General features: G+C 48.6%; 1 protein-coding gene across 2 annotated transcripts in view; it reads right to left on the reverse strand.

The window, feature by feature from the left end:
• LOC146181007 (uncharacterized) overlaps positions 1 to 23,726 on the reverse strand; it is a 174,756-nt gene that overhangs the window by 50,729 nt on the left and 100,301 nt on the right. For both annotated transcript variants that reach the window (XM_084576229.1, XM_084576228.1), the window contains exons 2-3: positions 7,080 to 7,352; positions 4,840 to 4,953 (exon numbers count right to left, since the gene is read on the reverse strand). In XM_084576229.1, coding sequence (XP_084432355.1) covers positions 4,840 to 4,953; positions 7,080 to 7,352 — 387 coding nt within the window. The remainder of the gene's footprint in view (positions 1 to 4,839; positions 4,954 to 7,079; positions 7,353 to 23,726) is intronic.

Below are 23,726 nucleotides of genomic sequence, written 5' to 3' on the forward strand. Positions count from 1 at the left end.
CAGACCTGAAGAAAGGAATACACTTTGCAGTTTATATATGGTGTTGAATAATGACACTATTATCCATATTTTTGAGAATACGGTTTATCCTATTTTTTCATGTTGCAGAACAGATAAAGAAACAGAACATGCCATGTCTCAACAAAGAATATCCCAAAGACTGCGCAATTAAACGTGTTATGGCAAATGGCAGGTAGGCCCTCAGAGCATAGAGCAAGCATGCGACGCTTCTAAGCTTCTTACTGAGCTTTTTACGCCACGTGTGTGTTCCGGGATAAATCGCTGTCCTAGTAAACGTCAAGATATTTCACGGACGGAACAAATGAAATGGGGCAGCAAGAACATGCAGTGCAACTGGAGCTGTGCAAACAAAAAAAAAAAAAAAAAAAAAAGAAAAGAAAAGAAAAAAGAACGCTGCGTTTTTTGGGCATTGGTTTGTGTGCACAGGTAAAGCACACCAGTTGAGTTTTTTGGAGGTTTATTTCAATCAAGTTATATTGAAACCAATCCCACATCTTGGTGGCATCCTATTAAAGTCCTCGGAGTGCGCACGAAAAATCTGCATTAGCTTAGATGAGGAGGGTGTCATCTGCATATTGATAAATCTGTGATATAGAGATTAAACAAGGTGATAAGATGCATCCCTGAGGAACACCACTATATAAGTCTATAATTCTGCTTTGCACAGGTCCAAGTTCCACCGTTTACGATCGATGAAACATATTTTCCTAGTAACATTTCAAAAGTACCACGAAAACCATAGCAAAACAGTTTTTCACAGAGAATATTGTGGTGTACAGTATTAAATGCCTCCTTAATATCAAGAAAAAGACTGAATGCGACTTCATTTTTATTAAAACTAGAATGAATGGAATCCGACATCTTTTCTAATAATGGTTGGGTACCGTGAAGAATCACCAACGAATCCGTATTGATGCGGGCTGAGCAAATTATGCATCAGCAAAAATGCTGACAATGTAGATGAGATGTGTTTTTCTAAGAATTGTGATCTATATGACACGATAGATATTGGCCGATAGTTCGAAATATCATTTCTTTTGCCATCCTTGTAAAGTTGGTTGGTCGGTTGGTTTGTGGAGTTTAACGTCCCAAAGCAGCTCAGGCTATGAGAGACGCCGTAGTTTCGACTACCTGGGGTTCTTTAATGTGCACTGACATCGCACAGCACACGGGCGCTTTGCTTTTCGCCTCCATGGAAAAGCGGCCGCCGAGGCCGGGATCCCGCATCCTTGGGAATAGTAGTCGAGCGCTGTAACCACTGCGCCACCCCGGCTGGGCCCTTGTAAAGTGGTATAACACGTGCTTGTTTGAAAGAGTGTGGTAGGCAGCACTTTCAATCATATTTAGCATACAAAGGAGGACACACTTTAAGCTTTAAGAGATCCTGGAAAGATCGCTGATAAATATCCAATCAATTCTTGCCGATTTGTTGTGCTGTAGACTGGAAATTACACTAAGATAAGATATCCCCGTCAGATACGGTATAGGTATAGTCAGATACGATATTCCCGAGCGACATGCTGTCCCTGCCAAAAAACATGCCCTGACATATGCCCAGTCTCATTGTTTGGATAAGTTGGTGCAGAAGCAACTGACCTTATGCGCAATGAACTGTTCCTGTCAATCTACCTGAGGGCTTGTAACGTACATGTCTTTTAAATAAGTGCAGTTTTTGCTGCTGTTGTTGCCTTTCATAGTCAAAAAGAACAATACATTTTGTGCAACTACCCTTCCCCTTTACAATGCTTGTAATCCATGCGGTTAAATTAAATAAATAAACGCAAGCACGTTCATAAAGCCTGTTTCACATGCAAGCGAAAAAGCTAGCCATTTCTATGGCGGGAACGCAAAAACCTGTTCGGGCTGGATGTTGCGGCGTCTTGAGCGACCACAGCGGCGCAGGACCAACACGTTTGAAAATGTTCGCTGCGTCACTTCAAAGCATGCTTTGATGCCATTTTGAGCCTGTACTCGCAAACTATGTAAGCCTGCCACCCTTTCGAATAAACACCAGTTGAAGTTTGCGCTTGTTCCGTCCTGTCTCCTCTTCTCTCGTGATCGTCTTTTTTGCGCAGATACCTCCCCATCCTCAGAGTCAGCGTTAGACAAAAGAACTTGTTAGACCGCTCCTTTCGTGTAGGGTTCACACTTGTGTCGTATCAGAAAAAAAGTTCGAGGAGTGCGGAGAATATACAAAACATTTAAAAATTAACAGGAAGAACACAAAGTAACAAGGAAAAAAGCAAAAAAACAGGCAAACACAAACCCCGACAAGGAGTCAACATAAAATCAATATTCAAACAACCGCGAAGACTGCAAAAAAGGTGAAATTGTCTGTGACGATAACCATTTCGAGCCTCTCTACCAGGATTGCATTGTGATAGACAGAGACCGTGACACATTTGCGAGAGAAAGCATAAAGATAACACGGCTTCGTATACTCTACGGGGCTGTTCTTGCCCCTGGGAGACCTCATACAGCAACATCGAGACCGGCAAATGGCACGTCTTTCTAGCACCAAGCAAGGACATCGGATAGATCTGCAATTTGCACTCAAACCTATCGACCTCCCCTTCTTCCCTGCTCTCAGATAACCTCAGAATAACCCCATTCAAAAAAAAGTTGCACCAGATACTGCCCCAGGCAGATGTTCCTTTCGCGTTTCCAATCACATTCATCCTGATTCCACGATAGTCTACACAGGTGCTTCACGAACTAACGTCAGAGCAGCTGCTTACTCAATTAAGAGCTCTAGCGAGGTAGTGACGCATACCCTTGGTACTTACATAAATCCTCCTTTTACAGCGACTCTCATAGTAGCCACTATTCAAGACCTCGGGTCTTTCTTGTTTCACTGTTCTTGATAAGTGTTTTCGGTTGTTACCTCTTTGAAGTTTTTCGTTTCACTTTGACGCAGAGATGATTCTCTTAGATTTTAAACTTTCATGTGCATTTTTTTTTCGAGTTTCTGTTGGTCATTTTGATTTATTAGTCACCTGTTTAATATTTCATGTTCATCGTTTATCGGAGTTTATGTTGGTCTTTTTGTTAATCATTTTGTGCCCTGTTCTCGATATTGCGGGCGAGTAAAAAAAAAAAAAAAGGCTCGCACCATGTTTGTCTTGGGCACGCGCGCATCTGTGGCGTGTGGTTGAATTTAAGCTCCTGATTGTTGTTTGGTGTGCCTTTTGGGCGATCGATAATCTTAGGTCTCGCTCCAACAAGTTGCTTTTAAGGCTGGCATACTTTACTGTGATGAATTCCTATCTTTTTGACTGGTGTGCTGCACTGGGACGAATTTTATCTGGCCCGTGACCAGTAGCGCCTGTTATCTGAACTCTGCATGTGGATGACTATGTGATAGGTCATTGTGATACGGCTTGGGTGCTTCATAAATATGCAAGGGTTTGCGCGAATAAACCTCAGTTGAAAATTGGCGCCTGTCTTATTGTTTTCGTGTTCCTCCTTTGTCTTCATCCTTTCGCGCCGTACTCAGAATCAACATCAGCTGTGAACCAACTAGCCCAAACCAAAGTGCCTCGCACAACCACCCTTACACCCCGTAACCCTTCAGGATATATCATATACACTGATTCAATACAGGTTATACGCGCCATTAGCACGGGTCGCATTCCTAAAGAACTGCAGGATTATCTACACAGAGCTCTCACCAAACTACGTCCCAACACTGTCACACTGAGGTGGATTCCTGGTCACGCTGGAATCCCAGGCAATGAGGTAGTGTATCGCCTCGCCCGCGAACTTCAACACCGGGCGCCTGGGATTCCCTGACCTTATCCACCCACGTGGGACACTACTCTTCACTACCGAAAAGAAATCAATATTCACTACGACAACATTAGAGAAACTATTCGTACACACCGTTTTGATGATAAATCCCTCACTACCAGCCAAATACGCATTCTTAGACGCATACAACTAAATACACTCCTTACTCCTACCCGCTCGTTTCTATATTGAATCAGACATTCCCCCGCATGCCCAAATTGTTCTGAACACTATACAAACTTGAAACCCTGCACGTTTTCTTGCCCGGTCGCAATTCAGTCATCTCAATTTCCACCTCCTCCCCCAATGTGGCGGGCTTGGTTAGCCTCTGACCAGCTGAAAGACCAGTTGGCCTTGGTGACCCTGGCCCAAGACATTCTCGACGCTTAGTAGTGCGTTAAACAGAGTTGTTATCCCCTACTACTCATGCTGAGTGAGTTCTCATTAGGAGCCGCTTCCTCAAATGCCGTATTTCAAGGGGACGTTCTTGCCTACACCTGGAGCATGAGCGAAAATTGTCCTCTTTGTGAATGATATTCGAGGCACGGCAAATATACCATGGCAACAATGACCCATTTTTTTTTTTGTAGGAAAGTGCGAAATACCTTTAAACTGCAGTGGGCAGATGACGATTACTTACACTCTATAGTGTACACCCAATTAATGAAATCTGTCGCTGTACTTCTGGCTCTTTTCTATTGTCAATGCGTAAGGCCTACAGTAAAATCTAGTCCGCGCTGCATGCGTCCTCGTCTGTCTACGTCCATGTCCATTGCGCTGCTTTTATCGATCCTAAAGGTTACGAACTTGGCAACTAAGGTCCAATAACAATCGCTACGAGCGCATGGCCACGTGTCTGAGCTGACGAAGTAGGTAGCGCTGGTCGCGCGACCAACACATGTGCATGCATTCGTGACCCTAAATGTTACCAATGCTGTCGGTCTGCGAGCCCTGCACCGAAAAACACTTATCTGACGAGACAGCCGTACCGGCCAGAGCAGATGGCGTACAAGAGAAGACAAGGCATACCTGGGGCCGGAGTCTGGCACAGCGGCGCCAGATGTCGCCAACAGTCCTGCGGCAAAGTCCTCTCAGAGCCAAGATGCCAGCCAAGGCACGTCGCTTTGCCTCCACTCTCCAGCGCTGCGGGAAGGTGCAGGGAGCAGGAAATAAGGGAGGGAGCAATAGGCCGAAAGAATAGACATTCGGAAGTTTTCCTTAAAAGACTACTTAACCAAAACCAGCTAGCCTGTCGCTCTATCTTATAATGCGCAACAGGAGAGGAGCCATACGGGAATGAATACGAACGCCCGTTTTCTGTAGGAGAAGGGGTTTCTTAAAGTTATTTAGGAATAGTGAATTAGGAATAGATATACCATCCCATATTCACAAAAACATTGCTTAGTGCCGTGGTCAGTACCGGTTACCCCATAGCTGTGGAAGAAAGGCCGCAAGAGAGCTGCTGAAAACGGCAATAGCTGTAGCCATCCAACACCTCACCTTCAACCGAGAGGGGATATCGAACGAAGACAGAAACCCGACCACCATCGCCACGGAGTTCCAGGCAGCTTGTCGGGCGCTCGTGTGAGGTACCATATTTCCTAGCTGATGCAGAGCTATGCAGATGGCAGCTATTCCTCAGCTCCTAGCTGAGGAATAAAGACAGCGTGGTTGGTAGACAGCGCGCCAACCACGCTGTCTTTATTCCTAGCAACGAGCTCGTGCCCGAGCAGCTACCTTCCATGCAAGGAGAAACTAAATTCTGAGAGATGGATTGGGAACCGTTAGAGATAAGGAATAATGGAATATATTCTCTCTGAATGTATTCAGATAGATGGATTGGGAAGAGTTAGAGATAAGGATTAACGGAATATATTCTCTCTGAATATATTCAGAGAGATGGATTGGAAACAGTTAGAGATAAGGTTTAATGGCGAGTACTTCCGCAATCTAAGGTTCGTTGACAATATTGCTTTGCTGAATAGCTCGGATGAGGAATAACAAAGACTGAATAATGACATGGGCAGAAAAATCACAACTGTCGACAAGAAGTTAATGCGCAGAATACTAAAACAATATTAAACAGCTTCGGAAAACAAAAGCACGAGGTAGCAAGGCGCTGGAAGTCGTGGGGAAATACGTCTACTTAGGACAGGAAATAGTCGAGATGCGGATCACGAAAGAAAATAACTACAAGAATCAAATTCGGCTGAAGCGCATTAAGGCAGTACTATCAGAGGACGAATGGCCGGTTACCAATATCCCTCAAGAGGAAGTATATAACAGCTTTACCCTACCGTACTCCGGAGGCTAACGACAAGAGTTAACTTAAATTGAGGACCACGCAGAGAGCTAAGGAGCGGAAAATGACAGATGTAACGTTCAGGGACAGGAAGCGTGGAGGTGGGTTAGAGAACAAACATTATGTAATGGCATCCTAGTGGAAGTCAAGAAGAAATATGTGGGCATGCAATTGGAAGGCAAGATAACCAGCGGTCGTTAATGATGACAGACGGTATTCCAAGCTAGCAGTGTGCGGCAGGAAGTTACAAGTGTGCGGATCAGATTAGGAAGTTTACCGGAGCCAAATGGATGCAGATGACACAGTACAGTGGAGGGATATAAGAGTGCCATTTGCCCTGCAGTTGGTGTATATTTAGGCTGGTAATGATGATGACGAAGTATTACCAGCCCTACATAAGCCCCATTAACGATTTGCAGACCCCTGAGCAGGCGATGTTATAACCAACAAGGAAAAAAACACAAACATTGTTGCGACACACACTAGCTCTAGTTCGAGCCTTGGAGAAACAGAGTTCTTTTCTCGACGACTGCGGTACATTGGTTGGTGCGAGCGACCTGTCATATTGACCTCGACCTGCAGTCTGCATACGCAAAAACGAAGAACACCAAAAACAGTTGGCAATCTACTGCGACCTGTATTACTCGCTGAATACTCACAAACAGCAAACTAAATCAGCTTTTAAATTCTTGGATATCAGAAATGAGCCGGAGGCTTCAAAATTCCCGAGTTTGCAACTTTATCTCCTGGTTAGTTTCTTGTTTGCGCGCAGGTTACAAAAAAAGCATCCACAATGAACTTCATTTTGTCCATTTTTTATGTCTGTTGTTAACGGTAGCTTGTGATTAAAACAGTTTAGATGACAGTGAGGACGACAGAGTGAGAGTTTGTGTTCACTTTGTACCTTAATTCCTCGCTATACGTGCACTCTTTTCTGACAATCGCATTTACATCTCGGACAAAATACCTAAATGGTCTGTTCCTGCCAAGCCGCCATTAACCCATAAAAGGCGTTCCTCCCGGGATGGCGCTGTTGTTCCGTAGTAGGCTCGCCGCAGCTTGGAAGGAGGCAGGTCAGCGAGGCGGCCGCGCCGCCCCCGTCGGCAAGCGCCGCTGGCTTGGAACCAAGGCACCCGCAGCACCCTGCGGTGACCCTCCGCTGGCTGATGTGGTATCCACAGGCAGGAAGTGCCCGCCTGGCCCACGGTGACGCTTCTTGCTGACTTGGCACACGAAGGATCTGCGACAATAAATGAGGGCCTTAGATTTTTCACAGGTCCCTTTTCACGCCATAGATTTAAGGGCCACGCGTAATTCAGGAAAGCCGGCGTCGGCGGTGCGGTTGTAAAGCGAAAATCAGAAGAAAGTAATGGAACAGTAAAAGTTTTGCTGAAACCCGCGACGTCGGTCTTCGCAGAGCAAGGCGAGCACGCGACTACTCCGCCACAGAACCGCATTCCTTCCCCCAGAATAAAGTCGCATCTAACATGTCTTATGACTGTTGGTTAATGTTTAGGTGCGTCATTAGAAAGAAACTAATTACGAAAATAATAGTTAGGCGAGTAGCAAAGAACATTTCCGCTTTGCTTACTTGCGATGCGGCGCTCACTAGAAAATTCCTTCGATCGTACGGCGCTGCCAGAACCGATGACGCGAGCCGCCGCCCGATTCAAAGCCTTATACATCCATCCATCCTCTTCAAAGCTTCGAGGTTTAAGGGCTGGGGAGCAAAAACAGACTACAGACTTCTATCGGGAAGATTCTAGCGGGAAGAGATAACCGGGAAGAAGCGGGAAGAAGTTCCCAAACGGAGGTTATCCGATCATAAATAAAAAGACTAGCGCAAATAACACAGACACAGATATAGGAGAAGACAGGACAGGTCTTCTATGTCTGTGTCTGTGTTATTTGCGCTAGTCTTTTTATTTATGATGACACACCAACTATCTCAGCTTTCTGCTTTGGAGGTTATCTGATTGGTGGTTAAATATGGCAGGAGTAAAATTTTACCCTACAGTAAATACAAAAAAGGAGTGGTGTGTCATGGGAAGTATGTTGTGAGGCCGAAGAGCAAGAGAAGGCGATGCGAACGGGGCCCGATAACGCTATCACGTTGAACTCTTAAAGATGAAGCTTAATTTGCATTCTATTTCGATACAATAAGCTTACGATATTATACGATAAGTTTTATTTTCCATCAACGATGGAGGGAGACGAGGATAAGAGCTGCAGCTGACTGGTCCTCGCCCCCCCCCCCCCCCCCCTACATAAGAGCGACAGGTGGCACTTGACAGCAAAGCATACAATACCAGTGGAAAATACTGGTTACACAAAAGATATTGGCCTGGACAAGTGCACAAGGTCGACAGCAATGTGCAGTGGCAAACAAAAATTCTAGGCCCGTAGTGGAGTCTAAGAAATCGAAAAATTAGGTAACCTTGAAAAAGGAGATAATCTATGCCACTCTCTTGCATTTTAAACCAGTTTAGTCACATGCACACACAACATTCCAAAAAAAAAAGAAAAGGAGTATACTAATGCATCAGAAATGATATCACCACAAGATAACACCCCAAGAAAGTCACATCATTTCCAAAAGTTGTACAATACTAATACCGAAAGAAAATGTTCTTAAGCTGCTTAACATTTAGCTGTAAAATGTCGGTATTATTAGACAAATAGGAATTTAAAAGCGATATGGGATCCATTATTTTTGTGTTTGCGCACCGTAATTCATTCTACTGAAATCTACTTTCCAGATTGCGGGTTTCCGCGTAAAACGTCCATATGAACCTTTGGGACTTAGGTTTCCTACATTTGTTAGGATATTACTATGCTGCTTCCTTTCTTTGATTAATGCGAGACATAGATTGTAATTGTACATGTCTTTCCCATGCAAAAGTCGGGGATGTCTTTCACACCCAAATATCGGGATGCAATAGCCGCTCTTCACGGTAGCTGCTGCACCAAGCTCGAACTTGTAGCTTCATTTCAAGGCTGTTTGTCTTGATCGACCAACACATCCACCGTACAGAAACTTTTATAGAAGTGGCTCCTTCGCTCCCTCGCTTCCTCCCTGGATCGCTCGCTCGCTCGCTCGCTCGCTCACTCACTCACTCACTCACTCACTCACTCACTCACTCACTCACTCACTCACTCACTCACTCACTCACTCACTCACTCACTCACTCACTCACTCACTCACTCACTCACTCACTCACTCAATCAATGAATCAGTCAATAAAATTCTTTTATCGGGTGAAATGATTTTATCGGCCACACATTTTAAAAAAATGTGGCCGGAAGTTGGTTCCCATATGACGTCATGACCTAGTGGCGTCATCAGTCAATGACCGGATGTGTGTTGTAAGTCGCGGTATAAAGACGATCTGTGCTATCGAGTAATGAGTCATGTGACAAGAAATAGTCATGCAATTCATGAGTCATGTGAGTAAGGAGTCATGAGAGCTATAGGTCATTAAACAAAAAGTGCTGAGTCATGCCACATGGGTAAGTAGAGTTAGGAAGGCGTCGACTAGGAGACACTAATGTCGCGTTAACGTTAGTGCTTTCGCATTCTCTCAGTGCAGTTTCTGCAGTGACCTCTAAGTTCTTTATCATGTAGTAATCCCGATCGCCATCAACAGACGAAGTGGAGCCGGAGCCTTGTTGGCACTGCACTGTTGGTTCGAACGCTACCCCCGTCGCTTTGGTTTGCGGACGTTGCCTACGGTCTTGGTGCTCCAATAAACACCTTACACCTGGTGGAGGTGTCTCGGTCGTCGCCCCAGTCCTCCTCGCAAATTTCACCCTGGAACTTCGGAACCGCACGCTACCGCCTTCGGTCACAATCATGCAGGACGCTCCCAGCCAACCATCGGCACCCATCCCTGCCACTCCTGCCACCATCTTCTGTCCCGGGGCACAGCGCCCCCATGACCCACCTTTCTTCAGTGGTACCGACGACTTTGACGACTGGCTGGCCTCTTTCGAGCGCGTCAGCACTTACAACCGCTGGGACGATTCCACAAAACTGAGCAACGTCCTCTTCTACCTCACGGACGTGGCAAATCTGTGGTTTCGAAACCGCGAAGCCGATCTTTCGACGTGGTCTGTCTTCAAGAAGAACTTCGCGAATGTCTTCGGCCGTCCTGCGGTACGCAAACTCCGCGCCGAACAACGCCTCCATGCACGGCTTCACCTTCCCGAGGAAACGTTTACCAGCTACATTGAGGACGTGGTTGACCTCTGCAAGCGGGTCAGTCCGTCCATGCCCGAGCCCGAAAGAGTCACACATGTTCTAAAAGGTCTCACTGATGATGCGTACTATATGATGTCGGCCAGGGACCCTACTTCCATATCCGACATTATAACCCTGTGCCAGAGGTTTGACGAGCTACGAAAGCAACGCGCTTCTACGCGGCGGGCTGCCGCACCTGCCGGCATTGCTGGCTTGGCACTGGCTACGTCGTCTGCGGAACAGTCTCAATTTATGCAGAATATCCAAGACTTCATCCGCGAAGAAGTTGCACGCCAACTGTCCCTCCTCCATCCAGTTAGCGCCGGCCAACGCGCCATCCATCTAGCCGGCTATCCGCCAAGTTATCGAGGAGAAAGTCGCCGAAGCGCTGCCTTCTAGTGTTCCCATCGCTCCTGTGCAAGCCCCACTCACTTATGCTCAAGTAACCGCTGGAACGCGCGGTCCGCTTCCTACATCGCCTTACCAGAACGGCCATACATTTTATGCTCCACTTCGTTTCATGGCCCCTCAGTCTCCGATCCCTCGACCGCGACGCCGCATTACGAATCCATGGCGAACCGCCGACAATAGCCCAATTTGCTATGCTTGCGGGCTTTTTTCAGCGCGGCCTTTGCAGGCCATGGTTGTTCGAAACTAAGCCCCCGAAGGAGCACATCAGGGTTAGCAGAGCCTCTTCCAAACGCACACCCCTGAAAGAGCCGGGCGCCGGGCCGGGGGACGCTTGTACCCAGTTTTACCAGTGGGTGTCCGGCGGCGGGTTTCGAACTCTTTGTCGGTCTCTGCCACGAGCCGATGAGGCTTTCTCCGCTGCTCTACCTCGACGTGGTAAATCTGCTGAATGACCAGATTCAGCGATGACATACTCGGACTGGCATGCACCCCACTCATGGCGAGCAACCAAGTGCCGGCGAAGCTGTGAAGCCGGTGAAGCTCGGTGGCCGCGGGTAGTGACACGGGTGAGGAAGACGAAGAAGCGGGCAGTGGCGCGGGCCCGATCGCTCGCTCTAGGCCAGGATCAAATGAGCAAGTAAATGGCCTTGAGAGTTACAGTGCGAAGAGCATAGCTACGCTTTAACACTTCAGAACAAAGCAGTGTCTGGAAGAGAGTTGGCAAATGCTTTAGTAACTTTTTACCAGCCGATCTAAATCATCGTCATCGGCCTGACTATACCCACTACCTAAGCTCCTGCACGTTTTTGGTGAATGTTAAGCCTAGGTTTATGTCGTTGATCAAAGTTTCCCACCAAGGTCGGGCAGCCAGGGTCTGTTTGCTGGGTTAGGTTTAATGCGTGAAAATCTTCCCATAACTGTCTGCCCTTCAGACCTTGCCTATTATATCCGCACTCTTGGTGGTTGGCGTTGAGGTCTCTTACCATTAGTTGAGGGAAGCGGTGCCGTAGAGGTAGAATATCCGCCTCACATGCAGGAGGACCGTGGTTCGAATCTCGGCGCCAGACAGTTCTCCACCGGTTAAAAAAATAATCCCCGTGTCGATAGAATTGCATAAACAGGTTTGGGATGCGACCTCTGTTGCCGGTGTACAGGTGCGGCCGAAATATTACGTAGCATGCTTCTGGTTTTTGGAAATTTCTCACCTGTTTCGCAGAGATCGTACAATGGCTACTTGGGTACATACGCCAGTGCACTAGCGGTATGGGCTAAAATGTCTATAAAGTACCTCGTAATATTTGCTAAAATATTTTGTAGCTAAGGCGTGCTCCGTAATATTGTGGCCGGGACTGTACATGTCCGGCAACGCACTTCTCACTAGAACAGGAGTTGGCCACCCTGGTGCAGTAATTTGCCCCAACCTCCCATGAATAGTCTTATAAAATCCTGGTCCTCAGTCACCGGTGGCTGCGGAGCAACTGACCACGGCAGCCGTCAGACCTGTGACGCAGCGGGGGTGCTAATTATTTTTGTCTCCAGACAGGCCACCATTGGAAACTGACCCTTGCAATGGTTAATGCTAGACCCCCAGCTAATGAAGCTAGTTTATCAGTGCTGTTAGATGAGTAGTGGGTATGTAAAGAGATATCATAGGACTTAGTGAAGTGAGGAGGCCGAATGAGGCATATACTGTACTGAAGGACGGGCATGTACTGTATTATCGAGGTTTACCGGAGAGACGACAACTAGGTATAGCTTTCATTGTCAATAAGTATATATCTGGTAATACAGATAAATTCTATAATATTAATGAGAGGGTGACAGGCATCACAGCTGAGCTTAATAAGCGGTATAAACTGAAGGTTGTACAAGCATACGTGCCTACATGTAGTTATGGTGACAAGGCGGTCGAAAGCTTATACGAAGATGTAGAAGTGGCACTGGGGAAAGTAAAAACACAGTATACCGTTCTGATGGGTGTCACGAAATCGGCGCACATTTTTATCAAGCCGCCGCGGCGCGAGGCCCCGCGGCGCCGCATGGACGGTGCCAAAAAGTTCCAAGAAAAAACCTCCTTCCCCTTTGTACGCGTCGCCGTCACCCTCTTTCCCATTGCCCGGGGAGGACGGTGACTCATCAGACAGGAATATGCCAGAGATCTCCAGAATTTTCTGCGGCGCCGCATGGTTTCTTCCACAAAGTTCGAGGGAAAGCCCAGAATAATTGTCACCCGTTAATAATTAGAGGGATTATTAACGATACGCCCTTAACGGTGCGCACACTCCCAGACACCTTTGGAGTGAGTGGGGGTAGCTGTTCCGGTCGCAAAGGAGATGTCCTCGACCTGCGTGGCAAGCTCAGCCGAAATTCAACTACCTTGTAGTGACAGAAGGGGGTGGCCGTTTGGCGCCCAGGTGTCGCCGGTTCAAACCAGAGTAAGGATCGGAGCCAGAAGTAACAAACAAAACACAATTTATGCGCAGCTAGAGACGATACAAAATAATACACAAGAACACTTGAAATGCACAGACGAGAGGTTCACAGAATACAAACGCTAAGCACGCAATTACAGAGGTATTCAATAACATAGAGGCTTTGCAACACAAATAAAACACGAGAGAGTCACAAATACAAACATCAAATTGTTCACCGGGCACTGTTGCAGTCCGACGCCTCGAGTCACGATGTGGCCGCCATACAAGACGAGCGCCGCTCCCTTGCAGGTCCGTGGGCTTGCCAGCAGCGGGTGATCCTCGGGAGTCCAGACGAAGCACAAGCGAACACGCCGCAACCACTGGCTGACTGATTGACTACACAAGCGGCGCGGTCTCCTTAAATAGGGCGCGCCGCGTCTGTCTGTTAAAACGCGCCAAAGCTAGCGCGCACACACATTTAGCTTCGCTGGTTACAGCGCTCCCTTCTCCTCCCGACGAGCCGCGCGTCGTCATTGGCTAGGTCCCATAGAATGTTCTGGGGCTTTCTGGCATATTCCAGACTGATGAGTCACCGTCCTCCCCGGGCAATGGGAAAGAGGGTGACGGCGACGCGTACAAAGCTACGCGCTCTCTCGCGCGGGGAAGGAGGCTTTTTCTTGAACTTTGTGGAACCGTCCATGCGGCGCTGCGGGCTTGATAAAAATGTGCGCCGATTTCGTGACAATGGGCAACTTCTATCCCAAGGTAGGCAAAAAGCAAGCTGAAGACCAGGCAGTAGGTACCTATGGCATTGGGTTATTGAATAGCAAAGGGGGGGGGGGAGGTATCAGTTGAGTTTGCTGAACGAAATAACTTGAAAATGTTGCATACCTTCTTCAGCACACGGAAAAACCGGAAGTGGACATGGAAAAGCCCTAATGGTGAGACTATGAATGAAATTGACTTTACACTGGTCTAACCCTGGAATTGTGCAGGATGTAGAGGTAAGCGGAAAAGTTCGATTCAGTGACCACAGTATGATGCGGTCTCGAATAGATCTGGATTTGAAGAGGGAACGGAACAGATTGGTGACGAAGAAGTCTACGAACGATTTAGCGGTAAAGGTAAAAATAGAAGAATTCAGGCTCTCGCTGCAGAATAGCTATTTAGTCCTAACCGATGAAACCGACATAAGCCTAGATGCGATGAACAATAATTTCAGAGATATTACTGAGTGCGCCGTAGATTAGGCAGTAGAATTGCTAGAGGGGATACCAGTAAACTATCTAAGGAACCCAAAAGTTTCATTAAGAAATGCCAAAGTATGAAAGCCTCCAACCCAACAGACCAGGCAGAACTGGCAGAGATATCGCAGCTAATCAATAAACGCTGGGAGGCCGGTATAAGAAAGTATTACATGGGGAAAATTGCGCATCCTCTAAATAACGGTCCAAGCCTGAAAGCGGTAAAGAGCTAGGAAATTAGGCATAGGCAAAATCAGATAGGGACAGGATAGTCAAAGTAGCCAAGGAGTTCTATACGGACCTCTACAGTAGCCAAAGTAGTCAACGAAAAAATTAAATTGGCTGTAGTGAAGAGCGAGCTCCCTTTCCGCCAGTAACGAAGGACGAGATTAAGAAAGCCTTAGAAATTTTCAAAAGAGGGAAAGCAGCTGGGGATGATCATATAACTATAGATTTGTTGAAGGACGGAGAGGATATCGTGCTATAAAGGCTGCCACCCTGTATACGCATTGCCCGATGACATCTAAACTACCGGAATCACGAAAGAACGCTAACTTTGTCTTAATTCATAAGAAAGGGGACGCTAACTACTTAAAACACACCAATCAGCTTACCATTCGTTAAGTAGAAAGAATTTATTAAGGTAATCGTTACTAGGATCAGGACAACTTCAGACTTTAATCAACCAAAAGATCTAGCAGGATTTCGGAAATGGTACTCTACCATCTATCACATCCACTCTATCAACCAGGTTATAGAAAAGTGCTCGGAATATAAGCAGCCCCTATACACAGCATTTATTGTCTATACGAACGCTCGATCGAAACCTCGGCAGTCATGAGGCATTGCGAGATAAGGGTGTAGGTGATCCATATGTGAAAGTACTAGAAGATATCTATAGTGGCTGCACAGCAACCATAGTTCTGTACAAAGAAAGTGATAAAATCCCAATTAAGAAACGTGTTAGGCAAGGAGACACGATCTACCCAGTGCTATTTACAGCTTGCTTAGAGGGTGTATTCAAAGACATGGGATGGGAGCACTTAGGCATCTGGGTCGATGGAGAAAATGTTTACAGTAATCTGTGATTCGCTGATGACATTGTCTTGTTAAGTAACTCAGGAGATCAATTGCAACAAATGAATAATGATCTAGACAGGAGAAGTAGAAAAGTAGGCCTAAACTTAATATGCAGATGACTAAGGTAATGGTGAACAGCCTGGGAAAGGAACAGCAGTTTAAAATAGGTAGCGAGGCGCTATAGGCGAATATGTCTTCTTAGGACAGGTAGTGACCAGAGATCCGGGCCACGAAAGGGAAATAACTAGGAGAATAAGATTGGGATGGAGCGTATTTGGAATGTACTAAAGCATTATAACCAGCAGTTTGCCGGTATCACTCAAGAGGAAAGTGTAAACACTTGCATCCTACCGGTACTCGGGGGGCGCTGCGAGCGCGCGACGAGAGCAGACGCGTGTGTTTCGTCTCCGCCAATTTGCGGCTGGAGCCGCGTCCCAAATCATCCTACCCCGGCAAAACTGGCATCGATCGATCCGAAAAATCAAGCGGAACAACTGGATACAAAAGTCGTCCAGGTAGGCCGATTTTCTTCAAATCTACGGCCATTTTTCGACCGACCACGTTGGCGCCGTCGTTAAGCCTAACGGCGTCGCCGACGCCTGGCCTGGCGGAATCGGTCCTCCGAGGAAAAAATGGCGACTTCCGCGGATCAAATACGCGGTTACGACCCTGAGGCAATGTTGTGGACCTCGGTACCCGCCACCGGAGATGCAAATTCGACGGTTATTCCGAAAATTCGGAGTCAAGCTTTACTTCAAGCGGCTGCACGCCGCTCCCAAGACAAAGCCCAGATGGCGGCGTTCGGCACCGCCCCGGCCGCCATTTCGTCGGTCGGAAACATGAACGCTCCCGCGACGCGCGCCACGGGAAGCAAGGACAAGGCGTTCTCGAAGTGGAAGCCGCGTCCAATGCCCAAACCGGCTCCCGAAGACTACGTTATAGTCATAAAGCCCAGAGAAAGTGTTTCTCTTCACGAGGCGTTCACGGAAACTGGCTACGGCACTGCCATTTCGGCGTACCTCGGGCTGAAACGGGCCAGCGCCGTCTCCGTTCTACCCTCACGAGAACAAAACATCATCATTGTGCATACCCCGGACATCGAGGCGGCCGACCTGCTTATCGGGGACTTCGCAGTAAACACCGAGAAGGGGTCGATCCCGCTTCGGGGTTACCTGAGACAAGACGGCGGCAACATATGCCACGGCGTGATCGTGGTCCGTAACTCGGACACCACAGAAACTCTCCAAAACCGAGTGTGCTGGCGCGCCGGCACCATCCTGGAAATCCGGAAATTCGGAACATCCAACAAGGCACGCATCACTTTCGCGGGTAAAGAGAAGCCCCGTTACGTGCACTATGACAACATGGTCGTCTCTGTGCGAAACTATTACAAAACTATCCCTGCGTGCGGCCAGTGTGGGGCCGTCGGGCATCGCGCGGACGCATGTCCAAACTTGCAGTCTGACACCTGTGGACTCTGAGGATTCCAAGCTCCGCTAGTGGAGGGGGTGCGGGCTCCTCACAACTGTGTTCCGCGGTGTTCTGTGTGCGGTGGCTCCCATGTCACCAACTCTCGCGACTGTGCGGCAAAATTCCGCACACCCAAGATAAAAAAGAAAAAAAATGGCGCCCAAGAAGAAACGCCGCCATGTTGGGCCTCCCGGCGATCAGCCTCGCCAGGAAATCACCAACATCGAGAACCCACCTACAGGAGGTGCTGAAAAACGACCATCGAAGGTGTCGCCACCACACGGCGGACTGGCGAAACAAACGACGGAAACGCGCGGTGATACCAGGACCTGGGTCAACGCAGTCAAAAACGGACACCAGGTGAGCGGTTCGGGTGGGGCTGCTTCTCTCTCCCCCCTTTCCACTCCCTTCCCAAGGGCGCGTAGCGCCGAGCAAGATCAAATAGCAGCACTCAGGGCCCAAAACGAGATGCTGCTTAAGAAAATTAACGAATTGGAATCCAAAATTAACCAGTCTTCTCCGCCCTCGCCTCCCGCGGCTGAGGTAATGGAGAGTGAGCTCGTGGTGCCAAATGCGGTAACAAGCTTGGAGGCAGCATTCGAGGCCCGATTCGGGGCCACGGAGGCACGATTCATTGCCATAGAAAATCAAATTTCAATGATGGTCAACGCCATCTCCAAATTGCAAGAGACAATCCCCGCGATGATTGCCAAACAAATTGCGCGTTCCTTACGCTCCTCGCGCAGGCCCGGCGGTCCCTTACCCGGCCGTCCTAACAAAACTTCTAGACGCACCCCTGAGGTAGACGATGACGACAACTGCTCGCTCTCCGGTATGGAGGATGCCCCCCTTCCCGCGAGTGTTGGCTCCGGAGCAGCGTCAATACAACCCCTCCTCAGCCTAAATGACCATGGCGAGCAGCCCTAAGATCAGGAGCTCCCCAAGAACCAATTCGGCCATCCCCGTCCAAATTGTCCAATGGAACTGTCGGGGCTTCCGTTCCCGCGCAAAGAGGGCGGATCTCCGACTTTACCTTTCAACTTTCAACTCTCTTCCCGCGGTGGTTGCCCTCCAGGAGCCAGGGAGTGGCGTCACCCTCACAAATTACATCACCTTTCAGCAGGACCCCTCTTCCTGCGTCTGCGTGCATAAAAATTATACGGCTACTCTAGTTGACTTAGAACTTGACACTGAATATTCCTACGTGATGGTGACACTTCTTCCGCTCAAGAAACAAGATGCGCCACTCCACGTACTCAACATCTACTGCTCCCCCAGACTCAAAAATGTAACGTTCGCAGCACTCTTTAGCCGCGCTCTAAAGGCTGCGGGCAGGGACTCCTTGGTGATTGTGGGTGATTTCAACGCCCACAGTACACTCTGGGGATACGTGCGTGAAGAGAAGCGGGGACGCAAGCTAGCGGAACTCGCGTCCACGCTGGGCCTGACTCTTCACACTGACCCTGCATATCCAACGCGGATGGGTAATTCAGTGACCCGGGATACATGCCCGGATCTCACCTTTACCAAAAACATTGTACACGCAGAATGGATCAACACCGAGGAAACCCTCGGTAGTGACCACTGCCTTATCAATACCACTGTAAGAACTAAACCATTGGCAAGACCCCACGCACAAGCTCGGCTACCCGACTGGAATAAGTTTCGGCAAAGCTACATCAATTCGGCCTCTATCCACGAACAAGGATACCACGCGTGGGCACAAGGATTGGTTACACATCTTCGTTCGGTGGAAACACAAATTCAGCTCTCGGAGGCCACTCCAGAGGTGGACAACCACCTTCTGCACCTTTGGGAAGCGCGGCACAGCCTCGTCCGCAGATGGCGCCGCCAAAAACATAACAGAAAGCTCAAAATTCGTATCGCCGAGCTCACTCAGCGAGCGGCAGAGTACGCGGCCCAACTCGCCGACTCAAACTAGGTAGACCGCTGTAACACGGCGGCCAGACAAATGTCGAGCCGGAGCACGTGGCGCCTTTTCCGTGCCCTAATTGACCCGACTCAAACCCGCGCCGAGACACAAAAACATCTCCAACGAGCTATTCATAGCTTCGATGGAAATACATCAAAATTAGCATGCAAACTGCGCGACCAGTATCTTTGCACTAAGCAGGACCCCGGAGGACCCGCGTACTCGTATGCAGGTTCAGAGAACGCGGATCTGGATCAACCGTTCCAGTTGCATGATCTGAAGGCGGCCCTGGCTAAAATGAAACGAGGAACGGCACCGGGCCGGGACAAGATAACTGTGAAACTGCTTGCCAATCTTCCCGACCCCGCCTACGAAACCCTCCTCGCTTTCATCAACTCGATCTGGCTTGGTGAGGCACCTCTACCAATTGAATGGAAGACCGCCCTGGTAACTTTCATTCCGAAAGCCGGCAAAGCCATAAACACAGACAACCTCCGCCCCATCTCCCTCACGTCTTGTGCGGGAAAGCTGATGGAGACCATGGTGCGGGACAGGCTGTCTGGGTTTCTGGAAAATAAAAATACATTCGCAGACACCATGTTCGGTTTCCGCCCGCAAAGGTCCGCTCAGGATGTTCTGCTTCAACTCGACCGAGAAATTCTCAATCCTGTCGAATATCCCTTCAACGATAAGGCAGTACTCGCCCTTGACTTGAAGGGGGCTTTCGACAATGTCACACACGAAATCATACTGCAACATCTCTCCCAAACGAACTGTGGACATAACACATTTCAGTACATCAAGCAATTTCTCTCAGATCGGCAATCTTTCATCCGAATACAAGACGAAGAACACGGCCCATATAAACTGGGAACGAGAGGCACCCCACAGGGCGCGGTCCTCTCGCCATTACTTTTCAATCTGGCCATGATGAAACTCCCGGCTCAGTTGGCGACGGTCGAAGGCATCCAGCACGCGCTGTACGCCGACGACATAACCATCTGGGCCAAACACGGATAGGTTGGAGACATTGAGGCTAACCTGCAGCAAGCGGCGCAGATCATAGACGCTTACGCCCGCCGCTGCGGCCTTCAATGCTCACCGTCCAAATCCGAATTTGTGCACATTCGCCCGTCGCCTAAGTGCACCACAAAAATGGAACTATCCCTGGCCAGCGGTCCAATACCCGAACACGATGAGATTAGAGTACTTGGTCTCCCTATCCACAAACATCGACGGGCTGATACAACACTAGCAAAACTGCGCAAGGTGGGGGACCAGGTGGGCCGGATGGTGCGCCGGGTTTCCAACAAACGCGGGGGGTTACGGTGCACAGACGCTTTGCGGCTGGCGCATGCATTCGTGACCAGTCGAGTACTCTACTCGACTCCTTACCTCCACCTGCGCAGATTTGATGAGAACGCTCTCGAAGTGATTCTCAGAAAGATGTACAAGCGTGCCCTCGATCTCCCGATCAACACATCCAACCAGCGTCTTATGGGTCTGGGGATGATAAACACATTCGCGGAGCTCCGAGAGGCGCACTTGACTAATCAATACACAAGACTTTCAAAAACGCCGTCGGGACGCCGCCTATTAGCCCGACTACACATCCACCACCCAACATTTACGGAAGAGCGCGTACGCATTCCTGAAATCTGGAGATACGCCCTGCACGTACGCCCTCTTCCGGCCAACATGACACGTGACGACCACAGTGGCAGGCGCCTTGCGCGGGCGGAGGCACTGGCCCGTCACTATGGGAACAAACACGGAATTTTCTACGTGGACGCCTCCGGCCCTCACCATGGGGGGTGGTACACAGCCGCAGTCGTCCATCAAAACATCACGGTGAATGGCCTAACGTTCCGAGCTCAAGACATAACACATGCGGAAGAAGTTGCCATCGCGTTAGCCGCCGCAGACAAGGACTCACGAGTCATCATCACCGACTCGAGAGGGGCCTGCAGAAATATTAAACAGGGGTACATTCCTCTCTTTGCGCACCGCATCCTTCAAAACAGTGACTACCTCGGGGCCCCCGCGTCTCGAACGATTGTATGGGCTCCAGCTCACATGGGCCTCGAAGGCAATGAAACGGCCGACGCCGCCGCCCGCGCGCACATTCTCCGGGCAACGCCTTCAGACCCTTATGATACGGATCTCGAACCCAATCCGGCTCTCACTTTTCGAGAAATTATTGAATTATTTCAATTCGGCCATGCAATTTATCCTAAGCCTTGTAAGGGTCTTACAAAGGTGGAGGAACGCACACTCCTCCGCCTTTACACCAAAACGCTGCTGTGCCCGGCAGTTTTAAAACACTTTGATCCTGCTTGTACAGGAAAGTGCCCGCACTGTGCGGAGAAGTCTTCGGACATCTTCCATATGGTGTGGGCATGTCAGTCAACCCCGAACCTCACCCCCAAACCCAACCCCACCCGGGAGGACTGGGAGGCAGCCCTGCTCGGATGCTCCGATTTGGCAAGCCAGAAGGCCCTGGTTCACCAAGCCCGAGCCGCAGCGGTCGCCAATGGGCTCCTGTAATGAGGAGCCCACCTAGTGTTTGCGTGAGGTTGCTCCGGCTACCTCAAGCTTCCTCCCAATAAAGGTTTTACACACACACACACACTACCGGTACTCGCCTATGGGGCTTCTGGAGCATGAAGGATAACTAAAAAGGGTCCACTTAAGTCGATGACAACGCAGAGAGCTTATGGAACGAAAAATGGTAGAAGTAAAGTTAAGAGATAGGAAGCGCGCAGAGTAGCTTAGAGAAATAGCTCAAGTTACTGACATTCTAGTTGAAACTAAGAAGGAATGAACATTGACAGTACGTCTAGCGCGAAGAGAGGAGAACCGATGTTCTCTAAGAGAAACGAATTGGATTAAAAGAGAAGGTAAGCGTAGCAGGGGGCGGCAGAAAATTAGGTGCGCGGACGAGGTTAAAAAATTCGGGGAGGTCAAGTGAATGCAGCTAGCACTGGACCGCCCTGCTGTGGGTATAGTTCAGCTGGCGATGATGATGATGATGATGATGATGATATGGACAATTGTCAGGGAATTGGCTCCGGCGGCCTTTACTGCTGTGCGGAATAATGCCTTGAACATAACTTTGCGCTGTTGAGGAGAGCTATATACGTTTAGGAAGAAGATACTGCGTTCCTTCTTCCTGCCTGTGACGATTTCGAAGAAAACCTTGTCAATGTCGCGAGTACTGATTTCGTGTTCGATCGCTGCTACATTCGTCACCCAGATTTTTTCTTCCCGGTCGCTATCACATGCTTGATATCCAACGTGCACTGACATCGCACAGCACACGGACGCCTCTCGGTTTCGCCTCCATCGAAATGCAGCCGCCGGAGGTCGGGTACGAACCAGGGCACTCCGGCACAGCAGTCGGGCATCTTAACCATTGAGCCAGCACGATTAGGTTTTTAAATAGGCGACTACATTTTAAAGGTTACGGTGTCTCCCGGCGCTATGAACCACCGGCCAAAACATTTCTGCCTTTCAACTCCACCCAATCAAAGGTGCCTAAACGAGCAGTTGCCCTGCCGTGCTTCAAGAATCCTCTCTGCAAAACTAGCCTGCATCTTATCACAGAAACGTTCGACCATCAAGCCGAATGCAGTGGCGATATCCTCAGCACCTTCACACCTCAGCCACTGAAGATGCGGATTGAGGTGCAAAAGTGTGACGGCATATATCAAAAGGTAGCTGTGATACCTTTGATTCATGCACTGTCACGCAACCTGGAAAAGGTAGTCCAGCGGTGAAAGCATTCAGTTTTTTTTTTGTTTTTTTTTGCGCAAAAAAACAGAATGCTTAGGCACCAACTAGCCTGCAAAAGCGTACAGCGGTGAAAGTTATGTTCCCTGCTTCTTTCAAGCTGTCTAATCTGTGCAGATTGACTAATCCAAAGGCAAACCAAAACTTAAGTGCGGCAGAAAACGCAGGCGGACTTGCGTTGAATGCACAGAAGACATCGTCTACCAAATTTTCTTCAGCTGTGGAAATATATAGGTCTGCAAAACTGGGAGAGGCGTGAAATTCAGGTCAAGAGAACAAATCAAGAATGCGAAAAATGCCCGTGATGAAAAAGGTTTTGAAGGCTTTCGGCCACGCAGTGCCCGAATTGTGAGTATACAGTTCCCCTGGTCTTGAGAGCAGCTTTATTCGAAAAAAGAACAAAGAACGTGTAACGCGAGAAAACATGGAATCTCAACTGAAATGTAATCTGCGGGAAACATGCACCAGTTCCGCATCTATCCTTCTCCCCCACCAAAATAATCTGGTCTATTTGCGCATGCGTTGGCGATGCATACTGTCGTCTCGCCTATTTAACCTAAATGCTGAGTGCACCATGAGGAAGGCCGGGCTGGATGAGTCTTCAGGATAAATGAAGATTGGTGGAAAACGGATCGTGAACCACTGAAATCTTTATTTGTTCATTTTCAACTACTACCGGCATGCGGCCTTATCACTGTGAATCTAGCTCATGGATACATTCTGCATTCTTTGTACGTGCTCGTTGTCGCGCGGCTACCCCTTATCATTTTCTTTGTTGCGCAAGATGCGTCGCGATGTATCTCGAAGATTTCAGCCACTCGCGTGTGTTTCTACTATGTTTCAGGTTATTGCTAGTCACCGTTTGCAGATTTATCTAGATGTTTCTAATCTGCCTTAAAATTAAGCGATGATGTGTGTGGTAGGGATTCTCTGTTCGACGACCAGCGAGCCTATTGCTGTTATGCTGTCACCGAATCGCTTAGTTGTTTTGTGGGCGCAAGTCAGTCCAATAAAGAGTTTCTTTAGTGTA

This window comes from Amblyomma maculatum, chromosome 8 (assembly GCF_055883805.1).
Source record: "Amblyomma maculatum isolate TAMU_Amacu chromosome 8, ASM5588380v1, whole genome shotgun sequence".
NCBI classification, from domain to species: Eukaryota; Metazoa; Arthropoda; class Arachnida; order Ixodida; family Ixodidae; genus Amblyomma; species Amblyomma maculatum.